The 18,706-nt window shown below is 39.8% G+C and overlaps 4 protein-coding genes across 8 annotated transcripts in view; all 4 read left to right on the top strand.

Annotated features, from left to right (window-relative positions):
- Positions 1-1,247: 1,247 nt before the first annotated feature.
- On the top strand, positions 1,248-3,863 carry LOC124412583 (myrosinase 1-like). Its single transcript, XM_046892579.1, has 8 exons — positions 1,248-1,401; positions 1,469-1,575; positions 1,652-1,785; positions 1,849-2,182; positions 2,243-2,579; positions 2,675-2,831; positions 3,372-3,613; positions 3,690-3,863. Exons 1-8 carry the CDS (start codon positions 1,355-1,357, stop codon positions 3,844-3,846), a joined length of 1,515 nt encoding a protein of 504 aa, XP_046748535.1. The 5' UTR covers positions 1,248-1,354; the 3' UTR covers positions 3,847-3,863.
- Positions 3,864-5,755: 1,892 nt separating this feature from the next.
- On the top strand, positions 5,756-8,181 carry LOC124412580 (myrosinase 1-like). Its single transcript, XM_046892571.1, has 8 exons — positions 5,756-5,846; positions 6,084-6,184; positions 6,254-6,387; positions 6,466-6,799; positions 6,925-7,261; positions 7,353-7,503; positions 7,575-7,816; positions 7,916-8,181. The coding sequence occupies exons 1-8, from the start codon at positions 5,800-5,802 to the stop codon at positions 8,082-8,084; spliced, it is 1,515 nt and encodes a 504-aa protein (XP_046748527.1). The 5' UTR covers positions 5,756-5,799; the 3' UTR covers positions 8,085-8,181.
- A 479-nt stretch (positions 8,182-8,660) lies between these two features.
- LOC124412581 (myrosinase 1-like) overlaps positions 8,661-18,706 on the top strand; it is a 39,249-nt gene continuing 29,203 nt past the window's right edge. The window contains exons 1-8 of one of the 5 annotated variants that reach the window (XM_046892572.1): positions 8,661-8,747; positions 8,822-8,922; positions 8,994-9,127; positions 9,212-9,545; positions 9,651-9,987; positions 10,080-10,230; positions 10,316-10,557; positions 10,663-10,988. In XM_046892572.1, the coding sequence (XP_046748528.1) occupies positions 8,698-8,747; positions 8,822-8,922; positions 8,994-9,127; positions 9,212-9,545; positions 9,651-9,987; positions 10,080-10,230; positions 10,316-10,557; positions 10,663-10,828 (1,515 nt within the window). In that variant the 5' untranslated portion in view covers positions 8,661-8,697 and the 3' untranslated portion in view covers positions 10,829-10,988. Of the gene's footprint in view, positions 8,748-8,821; positions 8,923-8,993; positions 9,128-9,211; positions 9,546-9,650; positions 9,988-10,079; positions 10,231-10,315; positions 10,558-10,662; positions 10,989-11,554; positions 11,722-11,794; positions 11,896-11,959; positions 12,094-12,197; positions 12,532-12,648; positions 12,986-13,072; positions 13,224-13,301; positions 13,544-13,639; positions 13,973-18,706 lie in introns of those variants that run through there. The other 4 variants (XM_046892573.1, XM_046892578.1, XM_046892576.1 and 1 more) reach the window with 4 other exon arrangements.
- Positions 15,076-17,262, top strand: LOC124412586 (myrosinase 1-like). The gene is made up of 8 exons (XM_046892583.1): positions 15,076-15,161; positions 15,236-15,336; positions 15,414-15,547; positions 15,623-15,956; positions 16,056-16,395; positions 16,480-16,630; positions 16,730-16,971; positions 17,068-17,262. Exons 1-8 carry the CDS (start codon positions 15,109-15,111, stop codon positions 17,225-17,227), a joined length of 1,515 nt encoding a protein of 504 aa, XP_046748539.1. The 5' UTR covers positions 15,076-15,108; the 3' UTR covers positions 17,228-17,262.

The following is an 18,706-nucleotide window of genomic DNA, read 5'->3' as shown; positions in this document are numbered from 1 at the left end:
TGCGATACTGAGTTGTGTTCTAGGGATAAAGTATTTCAGATGTAGAGTATTTACGACAGTGAGTGGGTTACCATGTTTAAAAGTTAAAGCTTCTTCAGTTTCGGAGGTCAATAGATAACCTATATCAGCATATATCAGCAAAAACTGTTTGCTGACGATTCGATTCTGTGACGGAGGCTCTCTTCAGAGTTGAATTTCATTTATAAAAAAAAAAAAAAAATCAAAAATTCATTCTAAGCACTACAAAACAATCCTCAATCACCGGAGCAAGGAATGCAGGGAGAAACAAAGCTCCATTTACCACTAAAAGAATCAGTTCCTACGTTTGGTGGAAATTAAATTGTGATACGAGTTGCTTAAATTATCTGTGTCCGATCTAAGAATCGCAGTGTTGTTACGAATAGCAATATTACACATCTCCAAAATCTCATCATTCACAGTTGACGGCTTATTATACCTTCAGTACTGAAAAAAAGCATCCAATTTTATTCGGATACAGTTGAGAAATTTTATCTTCATCATATTGTTTAGCTTTGTGACTTCATAGAGTCAAGCAGTTGACGACAACGAATCACTACAAGTCTTACTAAAAGTACTCGGCGAAGACGCACCGATCATCAGAACTATAGTACCGAACGATCGGAAATTCATTATGAAACTCAATCTGCTTCGCTCTATTGAAATAAAAAATCAGTCAATCAATACTCGTGCCACTCGCAGATGTCTGTGAGGCGGTTGGCAAAAGAATTTATCGAATTAGTAATGGGACGAGATTTTGAGAGTCACTTGTAGCTCCCTCGTATCCTAATGGCATTAAACAATTCAGCGAACTCCATCATCAACTTTCCCAAGTAGCCCTAAGATGGAAAAGTTCTTGATTCGTTTATTGAGTAACTAACGAGAGAGTGGACAGCTGAAAATGGGCTAGAAGCTTAGCTAACTCGACAACTTCATCTTCTCTCTCGACTTTGCCCCTCGCAAAATCTAGGATGCTCTCTAAATTTGGATCAACGAAAATTCACTAAATCCCAGCTATAAATACACCCCCTGAAAAAACTAGTATATGTATGTTGGAAATCAATGAAATCGTTACTGCATACATGCACTTATGTTTCGTAGTAATGTACCAAACAGCTGGGAATCAGTGAATATTCGCTCATTCAAATTGAGAGAGTGGGATGCTGTAGTTGCGGTTCTCAACCAAGGATTGATCGTGTTTGATTGGTTCGTTGACGAAAACGTGTTTCACAAACAATCACGTGACGATTCACTCGTTCGAATGAAATAACTTATCTACCAGTTAGTTTATCGTTAGTGAGAGGCGCATTCCGGAAGAGTTGGCGAGCGGCTCAATATGGAAAAGAGTTTCATATTTCTGATCTTCCTGGTCCTCACGCATAGGTAAGTAATCGTCGTGTGTGCATTTCGTCAGGATATCATTCAGTGAAGGATAATTGGGTGATTACAGATCGTCGATGCAAGAGGACGATAATGCGTATTCCAAGATCCCGGCTGGATTGAAAATCGGCATCGGTGAAGCATCCTACCAGACCGAAGGAGCATGGAACATCAGCAGTACTTACTTCAAATCTTATTGACGCTGCAAATTGGATAATCCTTTCGCATTTAACGTGATTTTCATTTTCACCAGATAAGGGTGAGAGCATCTGGGATAATTTTGTACACAACGTGCCATGGAAGATCGATGATCAGAGTAACGGTGACACAGCATCCGACTCTTATTACAAGTACAAGGACGATGTGAAATTAATCAAGATGCTGGGAGTAAGTCTCCTAACGTTGAAAACTGTCGCGGCAAATTATCTCTAAGACATGGCAATTTTACAGCTTGACTATCACCGACTATCGATAAGTTGGGCTCGCGTACTTCCCAATGGATCGGCAGACTCGATCAATCAAGAAGGGATTCAGTACTATCACAATTTTATCGACGAGCTACTGGCCAACGGCATAGAACCTATCGTGACCATATACCATTGGGACCACCCACAAGTTCTGGAGGATATGGGAGGCTGGATGAACGAGTCGATGGCCACGTGGTTCACGGAGTACGCGGAAGTGCTTTACAGGGAACTGGGACCAAAGGTCAAGGTCTTTGTGACCATCAACGAGCCGCAGATCCTCTGTTTCCAAGGATACGGCGGCACCCTTATCGCGCCAGGTACGTAAAACGCGAAAACATTTCCCGGAAAATTTGTACGGATGCTTCTTCTAACTTTAGGCAGAAACTTGGGCCCAGCCGGAGCTTATACGTGCGGGCATAACATGCTGAAGGCTCACGCAAAAGCTTATCGTTTGTACGGCGAGAAGTATCGCTCGGCCCAAAACGGGAAACTTGGTATCATCTCCCATTGCAGTGGATTCTTGCCTGAGACTGAAGGTGAAACGTTACCTTCGGAAACAGCTTACCAATTCAGATGTGGATGGATATCACACGCTATATTCGTTGGCGACTATCCTCAATTAATGAAGAGTAAGGTGGCTGAAGTGAGTAGGAATGAAGGCTTGTCGGAATCTCGGCTTCCAAAATTTTCCCCCGAATGGATACGGTACATAAAGTGAGTGAAGATAGATTTAAAAGTTTACGTTTTTCATGTATCTCATCTTTCACTTTTTAACTTTTTTTCTACTCATTTTGGGTCCTTGGTTTCAGTGGCACAGCGGATTTCTTTGGTCTCAATCACTACTCGTCGTATCTTGTGAGTTTTCCAACAACCACAATCCAAAACGATTCGTTTATGCTTGACGATTCGGGCGTGTCAATAAGAAGTGATCCGAGATGGGAGGCGGGATCGTTGAAACGGTTTCGTGTAATGACTCACTGCTTCATTAACCTGTTGATTTCAGATAATTTGCTACTTGAAAGATTCTTTATGTAAAAATTTATATGTGTGAAAAATTCATGACGTTTTTTTGTACAAATTATGTGATTTTCACTTGTTTGATAAACGCGGATTATATCCTACGCACATGCATGTCGTATATACGATTAAATGTATGTGTCATAATTTCACACATATATTCAATTTACGTTTAATATATTATTAAGAATATATTTAATTATCACATGCATCCAAAAATATGTGTTGCATAGATCAGATATGTAGAGCCCAAAAAAATGTATGTGCTCATATATTTTGGGCATTTATACTTCGTCATCCGAATTTTTCGGTCGAGTTTATTGTCAAGATAAATTAATAATGAAACTGAGTTAGCTAGCATTGAAATTTCTAAACTCATTCTCATCAGAAGATATTATTGAAAGACGAACTGAACTTCTGTTCTTCGAATTCTAAAATTCCATAACATTGAGTAATTGTCATGATAGAATACTATTCATTACATTTCAGATTATTCCAGAGGGCTTCGGCTGGCTGCTGCGAAAAATTAAAAGCGAGTATAACAATCCACCTGTATATATTACGGAAAATGGATTACCGGATAATGGTGGACTGCAGGATTACCAACGAATAAAGTATCACTACTTGTATTTAAAGGAAGTCCTACGAGCCGTACAGCGTGACGGTTGTAACGTTCAGAGATACACGTTTTGGAGTTTATTGGACCATTTTGAATGGAACAGTGGTTATAGGTGAGTTAAAGTCAGATTCAAAGTTCAGCAAATAGCGGGCTTGGTATTATCTCATTGCGAGTCTTCTCTCTTCCAGGCACACATTCGGGTTTATTAATGTTAACATGACCAGTCCAGGCCGAGAGAGAACCCCAAAGCTTTCATTCTCCTGGTTGCAAAACGTGATGCGTACAAGACAACTGCAGCCGCCAATTCTGCCACCCTCCGTCAACACGACGACGAATCATCAATGAATATGGTTCCGCAGCGCGTGAAAAAATACTGGATGATTCGTTAAATATTGAATATATAAAAAAAAAATTGGAGTACGTCATTAAATAAGTAAACCAATAATCACAATGGATTGCGTTTTTTAAATAAATGTAACGTTTGAAATCCCGAGAGAATGGAATTATACTGGAAATAATGTAGACACTTGTCCAATCGCTTAAACATTCGAAAGGATCGGTTGCGATAAGCAATTTCGCAGCTCTAGAATCGGGGAAAAGTACTAGATTCTTTAGTAATTTTTTTTATTTTGTAAGTGGTACCAGTGCGACAGCCAGCTGAATAATGCCCGTAACGTAAATGCCTATATCGGATAATAAAAAATACACTTATCAGCCGTGTAACTCTCCAACTGATGAATCAAGCATATCACAAACCAAATCTTACCTCAAGTATCAATCTCTCTTCGTAAAATAGATACGACATTTTACGATATAACACGATATGAAGTGAAAAAAGCTTGATACTATTTAAAGAGAACAATGCCACTTCCGAAGCCAGTAAATAATTCAATAAGCCAGACAAGCCCACAGAAACGCCCCACTTACAAAATGGATCGTTACTTGATCGTGGCGATTATCTGCGCGGTAATTCAAATATGACTATCGACGCAGTCGATATTCTAATCTGCAGCTTGAATACTCGGTGATTTTTTTCTTCACTGTCCAATTCGTACAGGACATTTTGCTGCGATGTCGCCAAGTTCACGTTTCCAAATGGATTCAAGATAGGAACGGCCAGAGCGCTCCTTATCAGGTTGAAGGAGCCTGGAATGTCAGCGGTAACTAGTCATGTTTCGTGTAATTAGGTTTTGAAGTATTGTTTGATGATTTGATCATATGGTAATCAATACTTTCCATCTTTGCAGATAAAGGGGAAAACGTTTCGGATTATTTCAGGCAAAATCGTCCAGAATTGATAAGAGATAGACGGAATGAAGACGTTGCTATATAAGACGTTGGATAGCTATTATCAAGTGAGTTCTCAAAAATATATCCTTACGTAATTGTGTTTGGTGAATGAAAAGTTTGAGATCATCATAACATGATCCCTTCATTTTGCACTGGAACTAACGATTACTTTGGTGTGAACCATTACACATCCAAGCTCGTATACAATGATCCCGATGTAGAGGATGGAATTTACAACTCTGACAACGGTCTAATAGTCACCTTGAGTTATACTCACGTGGAATCAATCTAAAGCCGTGGTATACCAACTGACAAATTTTTTCAAATTAGCAATTTATCAATAGAGTACAAGGTCAATCATTCTTATCCCAGAACAACAGATCCGAAAAATGTGAGCTTTGGACCATTCGAAGCGTGTGTTGAAGCACAGTGACACCATAAATAAATGGTAGAATCCCTGCCACAGCTACCTTCGTCTTTATACCCGTCTTTGCTGTGAAATTACTGTGAAAATCTGTGAATTCATCGATAACTCTTTGATTGTACCAAATATATCTGCTGTTAGAACCATATAATCATTTAAAGCTCAAATACGTTATGTTTGCAGTATTTTGAGGTAATACGTACCATAAAGTTTCAAGATTACATAAAGGATTATAAAGTGTAATGAATGATTCTTGCTTTTAAAATAAATAACCATTGAGATAGATTGCAATCCTGGATTTATCGGATTACATCAAATACTGCCGTGTATACATATATGTATTGCAATCGACCCACGGGTCTGCGTATTATCAATGATCACCTAATATATCACCATCCGATAATCAACCAGCCACTGACAATGAGATGGAAGAATTAATCTGCAGTCAAGACCTCGCGGTATTCCGATACTAATTAATTGGTGCAATTGGCGGTAGGTCCTATATAAAGCCAAAAGTCTTTTGTCTAAAGTAAACCGTTGCCGTCCTATAGTGAATCAGGCAGATACCTCGTCACAGTAATGCAATGAAACGTTACTTGATAGCCACGATTATCTGTGCGACTATCAGTACGTAAGTATTCAGTGCACTTGTGTGAAATAAAATTAAAAGACAAAACAAAAAAACTCAAGTAACTGCAATGACGTATCTAATTGGCGAAGGTGATTGTATCTATACAGGTACACGGATTATTTGTGAATATTAAAACCATTGCCGAACAGGGCACTCAGATTCTTCCGCTCAACGTAGTCCCAAGACTAAATGTAAATATTCGATAAACTTGCCTCTAATGATGAAATCATCTTATAGGGTGTGCTGCTGTGATGTCGTCAAGCTAACTTTCCCGAGTGGTTTTAGTTTAGGAACTGGCAGCGCGGCGTATCAAGTCGAAGGTGCCTGGAATGTCAGCGGTAATTATCAGTTATGCTTCATATTAATTGTCCAAATCATACCCCAATATGATATTTAATTTCTTGCAGACAAGGGAGAAAACGTTTGGGATTACTATGTGCATAACCATCCTGAAATCATAGCTGACGGAAGTAATGGAGATGTTGCATGCAATTCTTACTACAAGTACAAGGAAGATGTGGCTCTTATCAAATCCACTGGAGTACGTTGATAATATAGGAAAAAATGTGCTTATTGTTCGTTGCGATTGTTGAAACATCATGCATTTATATTTATTCAGTTTGATTTTTATCGATTTTCCGTGAGTTGGTCGCGCGTCCTTCCAACTGGTTTTGCAAATGTAATCAGCGAAGATGGCTTGCAGTACTACAAAAACTTGACCGCTGAATTAGTAGCGAACGGTATTGAGCCTATTGTGACATTATATCACTGGGATCATCCACAAGTAATAGAAGAGATGGGGGGATGGACAAACGAACTGATAGTTGACTGGTTCGTAGCTTACGCCAGGATATTGTTTGAAGCACTAGGAGACAGCGTCAAAAGATGGGTAACCATAAATGAACCTGATTCTATCTGCGGGGATGGCTATGAAAGCACGAGGCTTGCTCCGGGTATGAAAGGGTCTTTTTTTAGTTTTACTTGAATTTCGAGGGCTTTTGATACAACGAGAAATAAGAAAATTAATTTTTCATTTCACCGACTGACATGCAAGTTTGTATCATGACTCACTTTTTAGGAAAGATCATAACAGATATCGGGAAGTACCTTTGCGGACACAACGTTATAAAAGCCCATGCCAAAACTTATCGCATGTACGAGGAAGAGTTTCGAGACAGGCAAGGCGGTGTCATTGGTATCGTACTTCCTGTTTCGGGATATTTGCCATACAACTCCAGCTATGAGGACGCGGCTGACACCGCGTTTCAGTTCAACTGCGGGTGGATGGCACATCCCCTCTATTTTGGGGATTATCCAGAAATTATGAAGACCAGAGTAGCCTTGGTCAGTGAATCTCAGGGTTACCCCAGGTCACGTCTTCCAGAATTTTCCGACGAATGGAAAGCAATTATCAAGTGAGAACTTGGCACTGCAGGGACAGAAATACATCCAATAATCAGAAAACTCTGATCATACAACGCGTCTTTTCTTCTTGTTATTTTATAGCGGTACGAACGATTATCTTGGTATAAATCATTATACGTCCAGATTTGTATATAATGACCCCGACGAAGAGCTTGGAATTTACAACTCCGACAGTGGTTTGCTAATGACTGTTGATTCGAGCTGGCCCGTTGCGACTTCATCTTGGTTATATGTACGTTATCAACAGAATACTTTCTCCAGCAGTACTGTATGAAGTACTGATTAGACACGCCCCCATTATAGGTATATCCTGAAGGATTCGGATATATGCTTCGTAAGGTTCGAGATGAGTACAATAATCCATCGACATGGGTTATGGAAAATGGCTACTCTGGTGCCGACAATTTAGAAGATTACGACCGAATCAATTACTTCTACGAGTATCTAAAAGAAATGCTGATTGCTGTTAAGCGGGATGGATGCAATGTCGAAGGCTATGGTGTTTGGAGCATTCTCGATAATTTTGAATGGGCCGATGGTTATACGTGAGTAACCACACAAACTGGTCAACATTACGTACAATCGACTGTCCGATTTTATGCAAGAAAGACCATTTATCGGTTTTCCACTACGAATTTTTTCAGGAATCGATTTGGTATTATCCGAGTAGAGTTTGACGACGCTGATACGAATAGAACCACCAAATTATCACAGGCCTGGTGGAAAAAAGTTCTGTCAAAACGCAAGCTTCAGTCAGTCCCTACACCAACCACCAACACTAATACTCGTACTGGGCTACCTTGGCAGAAATGATTGAGAATATTTGCTGCAGAGGTATTGCAATTGTCATTTACATTTGAAAAAACAGCCTAAGAAAACCATGCTATTTATGAGAATATTCTATGGCGAATGTGTCGCGTCGCATCGAAAATACATCATAAAGTGTCACGTGCAACATGCATCAACGAATTTTACTTATACACATAGTGTTGTAATACTTTAAGCTGCAAAATTTTTATACATATTCACCAATAAACGAACTCACCTTACTATTAGGTAGTACACTTTTCAAGTCACCCACCAAGATCGATTATCCAACAACGCTCATGCATCACACAGCTCTTGGTCTGCGTAAACTATGATTAATGCAGGATTTATTGCATCGATATGTAAAATTTGAGAAGCAGTTTCAGTCAGGTCACTTGCCTTGACTTGACCTAAGCTGATCAACTATTCCTGCACTCGTCACGAGCTTAGTCACATCTAATGAGATTATAGCACGTTTATACTATTGTGACAACATTGACTTATCACGGCTTAATATGCAAGAGGTTCAATTGGAAATAAAAGGCTGAAGTTTCTAATTGATAAGACAATTTCTGATGACCTAAGCCAGAGTGAGTTTGCCACACGCCGCATTTCTGCTATGGAGCATTACTTTATAGCAGTGACTATTTTCTGCGCAATTATCACAAGGTACGTACTGAGCAATTCTTTTGTCGGTAGATATCAATGTTTTATGAAATTTTCATCGCCTTTTATATCTGCAGGATATCTTGCTGCGATGTCGTCAAACTCACATTTCCAAGTGGATTTCGCGTAGGAACTGCTAGTGCTTCGTATCAAGTGGAAGGAGCCTGGAATGTCAGCGGTGAGGATCAAAGCTTCTACCGGTATGAAATTGTTTGAATATTTAGTACAAACTTACATTGATCATTCCAGATAAAGGGGAAAATGTTTGGGATCATTGGACACACAATCATCCGGAGTTGATAACCGATGGACGGAACGGAGACGTTGCTTGCAATTCTTACTACAAGTACAAGGAGGATGTGGCACTTATCAAACAAATCGGAGTATGATTACACCATCAATTCAAATTACAATTGTCGGCAAATTGATTGAAATTCAATGAACATCTGTATTCGCTTATTTTTCAGTTTGATTACTACCGGTTCTCTGTCAGTTGGTCACGTGTGCTTCCAACCGGGTTTGCTAATGTGATTAGTGAAGATGGATTGCAATATTACAAAAACTTGACGGCAGAATTAGTTGCTAATGGAATCGAGCCTGTTGTCACAATATATCACTGGGATCATCCGCAAGTTATAGAGGATATGGGAGGGTGGACAAATGAACTGATAGTGGACTGGTTCGTAGATTACGCCAGGATATTGTTTGAAGCACTAGGAGACAGCGTCAAAAGATGGATAACTATTAACGAGCCAGACACCTTCTGCGAGTCTGGTTACGAAGGCACCACAAAAGCCCCAGGTACGCCAAAAAGACTACAATTCGTTTTTAAGCGTATGGAATGGAATGGAATGAGGTATTTTGAAATTGGGTCTGAATATGTGGTAACTGTGTCTCGTATTTTAGGAAAAGTGATATCCGGTATAGGGAAGTATCTCTGTGGACACAATGTTCTGAAAGCTCATGCGAAAACGTATCGTCTGTACGATGAGGAATTTCGGGAAAGCCAGCAAGGTGAAGTCAGCATTGTATTAGCTCTCTCGTCATTTATAGCCACAAATTCCAGCGATACGGAGTCTGTGGAAACCGCGTTTCAATTCAATTGTGGATGGATGGCGCATCCACTTTACTTCGGGGACTACCCGGAAATTATGAAAACTAGAGTGGCCTTGGTTAGTGAATATCAGGGTTACCCGCGGTCACGGCTGCCGGAATTTTCCGATGAGTGGATAGCCATTATAAAGTCAGTCTTACGTTTGCGCAGTGTCAATTACTAGTGTTTCTGCCCTCCATTGAGGTCCACGGGTTTCTGATTTTGCTATCATCATTTTACAGTGGAACAAATGACTATTTTGGCGTGAACCATTACTCTGCCAATCTGGTTTACCCTGATCCAGCTGAAGAGCTCGGTGTCTACAGAATCGACAGTGGTGTAATACGTACCATCGATTTCAGCTGGCCAGCAACGGCCTCTAATTGGTTTTATGTAACGAAAAAATCTAGCATCAGTACCTCTCATTCTCGTAGAAATATCAATTCAGACATCTGGTTGAGCACTGTTATTATTGCAGGTATATCCCCCAGGATTCGGTGTTCTGCTTCGATGGATTAGAGATGAATACAATAATCCTCCGGTGTGGATTACTGAAAATGGCTACTCCGACTCTGGACAGTTGGACGATTACGACCGAATTAGCTATTATTACGATTACATAAGAGAAATGCTGATAGCCTTGAAACGAGATGGTTGTAACGTCGAGGCGTACACCGTTTGGAGCATATTAGATAATTTCGAATGGCACGCTGGTTATACGTGAGTCGATTCGATTCATAGCGTTGCTTTGCTTTACGTTTAGCAATCCTCTGTTTTGTTGGTTTCACACCAATGTCGACAATTTCACTTGTGTTTTATTTGCAGAGAACGATTTGGCATCACCCACGTAGAATTCGATGACGCTGATACAAACCGAACTGCCAAATTATCACAGAACTGGTGGGTGAAAGTTCTTTCGAAACGTAAACTCCAAGCTGTCCCAACGAACACGGCTGCAGTCACTAAAACTCTAATACCCTGGGAGAAATAATCAACCAATTGTGTTTACAACTTATTGTAGCAAGGATTTTCAGTCAAAGGCATGACTATTTTGTCATCAAAGAATTTTTGGGGACGTTAGTAATTACTTTAGTACATTCTATCAGTCGTATGGATATCGTGTCAAATAAGTGATTGAAACGTTCCACTACTGCCAGCTGTTGTTAATCAACTGACAAGTACAATTCTAAACGAGATTTGCTTTTGTGGTGCATGTGGTTGAGTTGATTCCATTTATTGATTTCGATCTCTTAATCTGGCTTCAGTTTTCATCGACTTCCAAATTCGGTTTTTATCTACAAATTATGTAGTCGATCTTTCAATACCACCGAAAACATGTCTCAAGTTCAGCTATTTTTTCGTTATATTTTGATGAATTGTGACGTGATAAACCTTGACGAATAAAGAAAATAATTCTAACATACGTATAAACACCATTTGTCTCCCCTTCTGCATTCATCCTTCCGATCTACCTACAATAATTCGTCTCATAGCTGTGAAAAAGAGAGGATGATTATTTTGTATTCTAGATTCTTATTCTCGACAGGTAATTCAATACAAAGCATGAAATAGGTGATATTTATGTACGAGGTTAAAATAAATAATTTTTATTTAGCGTCAACGTATAACGGACATTATCTACTCACTTCATCATGGAATCAGTCGTATCTGATTTACCAATGACTCGTTGATACCACTACAATTATAGTGAATTATTGTGGCTTACTAGGTTAGATATGCAGTCAAGATATAAGGCTCAAAATGCTATTTACAAAGGCAATTGCCAACCATCTAAGCTCGAGTGAAGTGGTTCAACACACTCAAATTTTATGTAATGGAGCGTTACATGGTCATAGTAACCATTTTCTGCATGGTAATTACGAGGTATGTAATTAGCCCGTCCTGCGTCGTGCCACATAGATATTTTGTAAATTTGCTCATCATTGAATTTCTGCAGAATATCCTGCTGTGATATCGTGAAGCTCACTTTTCCCAGTGGATTCAAGATAGGAACTGCCAGCGCCGCGTATCAAGTCGAAGGAGCCTGGAATGTCAGCGGTAAAAAAAATTTTGCTCATAAATTAGTTGAACAACACCCTTACTTGTCATTCGACTTCCTCAGACAAAGGAGAGAACATTTGGGACCATTGGACGCACAATTATCCCGAGTACATAAGAGATGGACGTAACGGAGACGTTGCCTGCAATTCGTACTACAAATACAAGGAAGATGTGGCGCTGATCAAATCTATCGGAGTATGATCGCTTTTAGGAATCACGAATTACTCGAGCCTCGTTTTGATGACTGGAACGTATCAATAAATGGATGAAGAAATTTTTACTTGCGGGTGTTATTTCAGTTTGACTTCTACCGATTCTCTGTCAGCTGGTCACGTGTCCTTCCAACCGGCTTCACAAACGTAATCAGCGAAGATGGCTTGCAGTACTATAAAAACTTGACCGCAGAGTTGGTGGCAAATGGCATTGAGCCCATTGTAACAATATATCACTGGGATCATCCACAAGTTATAGAGGAGATGGGTGGATGGACGAACGAATTGATAGTAGACTGGTTCGTGGCTTACGCCAGGGTTCTTTTCGAGGCACTTGGAGGCAGCGTGAAAAGGTGGATAACCATGAATGAGCCCAACTCCTTTTGCACGGATGGTTATGAAGACACTGTAAACGCTCCAGGTCCTATAACACCTCTTTATTTCAGTGTGAATAATTGTCCAGAGAAGAATGAGTATCTATACTAGAACTTGTTCTGAATAATGGTAGTCCAATAATTATGAGTAATTAACTTTTCAGGCAAAGTAATAACCGGTATTGGCAAATATCTCTGTGCACACAACGTCTTGAAAGCACATGCTAAGACTTATCGTATGTACGACGAAGAGTTCCGTGATACTCAAGAGGGGAAACTCGGAATAGTACTTCCTATCATAACGTACTTGCCGTATAACTCTAGTTATACTGAGGCTGCCGAGGTCGCGTTCCAATTTGTCACTGGATGGTTCGCTCACCCACTGTACTTTGGGGATTATCCTGAAGTTATGAAAACGAGAGTGGCGTTGGTGAGCGAGTCTCAGGGTTACCCAAGGTCACGTCTCCCAGAATTTTCCGACGAATGGATAGCAATCATCAAGTGAGTTTTACGAAATGTTAAATACATACATTTATAAAGTGCTAGATAAAAATTATGGATCATTATGGTCATCTCATTACATTACAGTGGTACCAATGATTACTTCGGTTTTAATCACTATACATCAAGGTTGGTTTACGATGATCCTGACGAAGAGCTTGGAATTTACAACTCCGACAACGGTTTGATAGTAACTGTTGATCCAAGCTGGCCTCTCGGAGGTTCTACTTGGTTTTACGTATGTTATTGGTTGGATATTAATTAAAAATTTTAGAAGTAAATACTTGTGACTATGTTTTATCAAACGTTATCGTAGGTATACGCTGCAGGATTTGGCGAGCTGTTCCGCCAGATTAGAGATGAATACAGCAATCCACCAGTGTGGGTTATGGAGAACGGTATCTCCGATGCCGATGGAGTGGACGATTATGATCGGATTAATTATTTTTATGATTACGTCAGAGAGATGCTGATAGCCATAAAACGAGATGGATGCAACGTCGAAGGTTACGCTGTTTGGAGCATAATGGATAACTTCGAATGGAGCGCTGGTTATACGTGAGTGAACGCGGAACTGAGAATACTTCGTGTGGATACAAATGCCCATTCCAATTGTTTGGAAAATATTGTAATCCTGTTCGATTGTTGTTTCAGGGAACGATTCGGAATTACGTATGTGGAGTTTGACGAAGCCGATACCAACAGAACCGCGAAATTATCGCAAACCTGGTGGACGAAGGTTCTCTCCAAGCGTAAGCTTCAATCTGTCCCCACAAGCACCAACACTCGTACCAGACTTCCCTGGCAAAAGTAATCTATAAATGCCTATCAATCCTGGACTTGTGCATATCCATAATGCTAGTATGTCATGTAAGAAACATAGGCATATTCTAAAACGACATTGCCTATTTTCCCGAGTGCACTTGTCGTCAACTTGAATTAAAGTTGCATTTTGAGTATACTACACTCCCATTGAATACTAGATTGATTCCTCCCCTAGCATTTATGTTGGTTGTATCGGAACATTATACAACCGTTCATTTGACTGCACTGAATAGTAATCCTGATCTAATTGTTTGTGTAAATTGCACCGATATATACGTTTATAAATAAATAAATTTATGTGAAAATCAGCTTCATCCGTGTAATTTGTGGAAACAGGTGCAAATGATATGTGCACCTTGAAATTTTATACTTGGCCTGAAAATCTCGAGTTCTCGCCAGACTACGTCAAGGGTTAAATATTACACCTCATCGCGCTCAAAAAAAAATGATTCGCCCGTAACATTTCTACCGACTGATATCCAACACGGTGTTTATAGCATCGTCGAACTGGAACGCTCAGTACAATCAACGATAGCTGCTCCGATATCATTCAACGAATTCTCTAGGTATCTTGTATACACACCTTTCTTCGAGCAGAGGAAAACTGTTATAGAACCTGAATCCATAATTTATTCGTAATAAAAGATTGAAAGCACTTTCCCCTTTTCTGAACTTATTTTACTCTATTCGTCTGGTGATGTGGCAATTTCGATTTATCTGTTGTTTTCCAAACTCCGAGACCTTCACCGGAAGGTGTGATCCGGGAACGTATTCTTTGCCGGCCATCATGGATCAGAGCCATGTGCACTCGTGAGTCCAACACACGTTTGAACATTTTGAAATAAGTTCAATGCTGCAGGAAAGATTTTGTTTTCGAAGTTTGAAAATTGAAGGTTATCAATTCAAACCATATCTGATTGTAAGTCAATAACGGAGCGTAGTCATGAAAATGGTAAGTATATCGGCGTGAATATCAGAATGTAACTTTGAAACAGGAATCTGCAATATATAATTTGTACTATCTTATGTACAAAGTCATTAAGTAATTGACTTACCACGCGTATAAGATAAGGTGATACTTGTGAAAATAATCGAAACACGACTAAATATCCATTTCTGTATGAAATCATGAGTTCGTGCCGACTAGTCGTCTTAATAGCAATACGGCGATACAGGACATATCAGCCTAACATGAAAGATGTTTATCTTAGTATGATATAAGGCTCGCATTTTTATTCAAAAAGGCTGTTACTAATGGTCCAAAGTAGAGGAAAGTAGTCACACGCTTCATCAATGCAATGGCGCGTTTCATAATCGCGCTGACAATCGTCGTCGTTACGGTTATTACAAGGTATGTACTTGCAGAAACTATTGCTACGCAAAATTATCCTCGTTATAATTCTTCCAATTACTGACTGCCCGTAGGATATCCTGTTGCGATGTAGTAAAACTCACTTTCCCGAGCGGATTCAGCTTGGGAACTGCAAGTGCGTCATATCAAGTCGAAGGAGCTTGGAATGTTAGCGGTGAGAGTCAAAACATTGTGCCAATGTGTTACACGGAAACCAAACCCTATTCCAATTTTTGATTTCAATTATTATAGACAAAGGTGTAAATGTGTGGGATTATCATACCCATAACCGTCCCGAGTTGATAAGTGATGGACGGAACGGCGACGTGGCGTGCAATTCGTACTACAAGTACCAGGAGGATGTAGCCTTGATCAAAAAAATTGGAGTTAGTTCATTTAAAATTTCAAATTGAAAGATTGCACGAAACCGAATTAATATTCGCATATTACCATTTTTTCAGTTCGACTTCTATAGATTCTCAATCAGCTGGTCACGCGTCCTTCCGACTGGTTTCGCAAACGTGATTAGCGAAGACGGTTTGCAATATTACAAAAACTTGACCGCAGAGTTGGTGGCGAACGGCATCGAGCCCGTTGTTACAATATATCACTGGGATCATCCGAAAGTTATCGAGGACATGGGGGGATGGACAAACGAATTGATAGTGGGCTGGTTCGTGGATTACGCTGAGATTCTTTTCGAGGCACTAGGAGACAGTGTGAAACGATGGATAACCATCAATGAGCCAGATTCTTTCTGTAATGGTGGTTACAATGGCGTTCGAAAAGCACCTGGTACTGAAAAATCTACCATCTTTCTTTACGAACAAGAAAGGAAACAAGTCCTTGTGTGGGATTTTTTTTATTCAAGACCCCATTGAAATGCTCTTTCAGCGAAACAGATACCTGCAAGTATCGGCAAGTACCTTTGCGGACACAACGTTTTGAAGGCTCATGCGAAAACGTTTCGACTGTACGACGAAAAGTTCCGGGAAACCCAGGGTGGTGAGGTCGGCATAGTACTTCCCCTCAAAGCATATTTACCGTTCAACGCTAGTTATGAGGAAGAAGCTGAGACTGCCTTTCAATTCAATTGCGGATGGATGGCTCACCCGATATACCATGGAGATTACCCGGATGTCATGAAGACCAGAGTGGCCTTGGTCAGTGAATATCAAGGCTATCCGTGGTCGCGACTTCCAGAATTCTCGGATGAATGGATAGCCATCATCAAGTGAGTTATTCAAACGCACCATTACGGTTAGTCCGACAAACCTCACCTAACATGATAGATTATCGTTTCACAATGAACTTGCAGCGGAACAAATGATTACTTTGGTGTTAATCACTACACATCTGAACTCGTTTACCCTGACCCTGACGAAGAGCAAGGAATTTATACTTACGATAACGGTTTATTAACAACCGTGGATTCTAGCTGGGCTGCATCAGCTTCGGATTGGCTTTACGTAAGTGCATCGTCAAAATTCAATCTTACATTTTCCAGTCAAATAAGAATACTGAGATACAAACTTATATGTAAATGTGCTGGCACGTTACCATTGCAGGTGAATCCCTCAGGATTTGGTTACCTGCTTCGTAAAATTAGAGACGAATACAACAATCCACCAGTCTGGGTTACAGAGAATGGTTACTCCGATTCCGGTGAACTTGACGACTACAACCGCATCAGCTATTATTACGAATACGTGAGAGAAATGCTGATAGCCATTAAACGAGACGGATGTAACGTTGAGGGTTACGCCGTTTGGAGTATCTTAGACAATTTCGAATGGCAAGATGGTTATGAGTAAGTTGATCAGTAGCCTGCATTTATTCACGTTTCGAAAATCATGATTCCTTATTCCCGTACACAAACTGTAATTGTCTTCGTCTTTCCTGATAGGAAAAGATTTGGAATCACGTATGTGGAGTTTGACGACGCTGATACCAACAGAACCGCAAAATTATCGCAAACTTGGTGGACGAAAGTTCTTTCCAAGCGTAAGCTCCAATCTGTCCCCACAAGCACCAACACTCGTACCAGACTACCCTGGAAAAAGTAATCAATAAATGTATATTAACCTCGATCTTGTACATATCGATATTGCTAGCATGCCACATAACAAATACAGACACATTCTAAAACGATATAAGAAATACAGGCATCTTTTCAAACGACACTGCCTATTTTGCCGAGTAGCACTCATCATCAATCGGGATTGAAATTGCATTTTTAGCAAACTACACCGCCTTCGAATACAAGGTTGATTCCTTTTCACACACTCATGTACGTCGTTATGCATATTTTCCAATCAAGGTTATATCGGAAAATTGTATAGCTGTTCATTTGACTGCACTGAATTGTAATGATAATCACATCTTGTTGTAAATAACATCAAGATCTACGTTCACAAATAAATAAAATCCCTTCAAAATCAACCTCTTCCGTGTGAATATTAGAAATAGGTGAAGATGTATGAACAATCTATTCCAATGATACGATTCTTGTCATTTGTGCGCCTTGCAATTTCATTTTTCGCGTGTGGAAATCTCGATATATGGTGTCTCATTGTTGTTAAGGAAGAAAAGGGAATTCCCCACAAACATTTTATTGACTAACATCCAACATGGTATTTATAGTCATCGTCAAACTGGAATGCCCAATACAATCAAAGACAGCTGTTTTCATATTTATATATTATACTCACCCAACAAGTTATCAGGATATCTTGTTACCACCAGTTCCTTCGGGCAGATGAAACCAGTTACCTTGATCTATAATTTGTTTGTGAAAAAAAAAAAAAAAATGAAAGCACTTTTCCCTTTTTTGAACTTATTATGCTCTGTTTTGTCAGGTGATATGGCATTTTAACTCATCTGTTGTTTTCAGACTCCGAGACCTTCACCGGAAGATGCAATCCGAAATGGTATTCTGTATAGTAACTATCATGGATCAGAGCGATGAGCGCTTGTGAGACTAAAGGTGCCTCTCCATATGAGAGCAAAATCTGAGAGTTGCTCTCGAGAGTACTCTCATGACTGTTACTACGTGAGAGTAATCTTTCGCAAGTTTCACTCTCGCGAGTAGTTCAGATAGTAGCCTGAGAGTGACTATCACTAATTACTTTCTGGACTATGTCCACTCGAGAGCGTCTGCAACTCGCGAGCTACGGGACGTCAATACTTTTCGAGATGGCTTCTTATACATGATAGTTGCCTTCGAAATATGAAAAAAAAGTTAGAAAAAGTAAAAGGAGATGCGGTGATAGTTATATTCAAAACTAATCAACACAACTCCACTGTTGGATAGTCACACAAGGATTAGTAATAGTGAATCTGGGCTTCCAAGTGGTTACACACATGCATACTAGGATAAAGAATAACCCTCCACTATTAGATGGCTCCTGTTATTTTTCACAAGGAACTCCTAACGAATGGTAAAAGTTACATTGAAGTCAAGGAAGGAAACTGACATTCATGTCGACTCTCGTTTAGCAAGAGGTTTCTGATAAGACATTTTTAGGCCAACTTTGGAAATTATA

The sequence above is a fragment of the Diprion similis genome, chromosome 11, assembly GCF_021155765.1.
Source record: "Diprion similis isolate iyDipSimi1 chromosome 11, iyDipSimi1.1, whole genome shotgun sequence".
Lineage (NCBI taxonomy): Eukaryota > Metazoa > Arthropoda > Insecta > Hymenoptera > Diprionidae > Diprion > Diprion similis.
Note: the sequence above shows the minus strand (reverse complement) of the source record. Positions and strands in the feature narration are given on the sequence as shown.

Excerpts from the sequence above, each read along its gene's own strand:
- LOC124412580 (XM_046892571.1), top strand. The coding sequence starts at position 5,800 with ATGAAACGTTACTTGATAGCCACGATTATCTGTGCGACTATCAGTAC. Across the intron at positions 5,847-6,083 it reads ATCTGTGCGACTATCAGTAC|GGTGTGCTGCTGTGATGTCG; the intron begins GTAAGTATTCAG and ends ATCATCTTATAG. Across the intron at positions 7,817-7,915 it reads GAATGGGCCGATGGTTATAC|GAATCGATTTGGTATTATCC; the intron begins GTGAGTAACCAC and ends GAATTTTTTCAG.
- LOC124412586 (XM_046892583.1), top strand. The coding sequence starts at position 15,109 with ATGGCGCGTTTCATAATCGCGCTGACAATCGTCGTCGTTACGGTTATT. Across the intron at positions 16,396-16,479 it reads GAATGGATAGCCATCATCAA|CGGAACAAATGATTACTTTG; the intron begins GTGAGTTATTCA and ends ATGAACTTGCAG. Across the intron at positions 16,631-16,729 it reads CAGCTTCGGATTGGCTTTAC|GTGAATCCCTCAGGATTTGG; the intron begins GTAAGTGCATCG and ends TTACCATTGCAG.
- LOC124412583 (XM_046892579.1), top strand. The coding sequence starts at position 1,355 with ATGGAAAAGAGTTTCATATTTCTGATCTTCCTGGTCCTCACGCATAG. Across the intron at positions 1,402-1,468 it reads TTCCTGGTCCTCACGCATAG|ATCGTCGATGCAAGAGGACG; the intron begins GTAAGTAATCGT and ends GGGTGATTACAG. Across the intron at positions 1,786-1,848 it reads AATTAATCAAGATGCTGGGA|CTTGACTATCACCGACTATC; the intron begins GTAAGTCTCCTA and ends GCAATTTTACAG.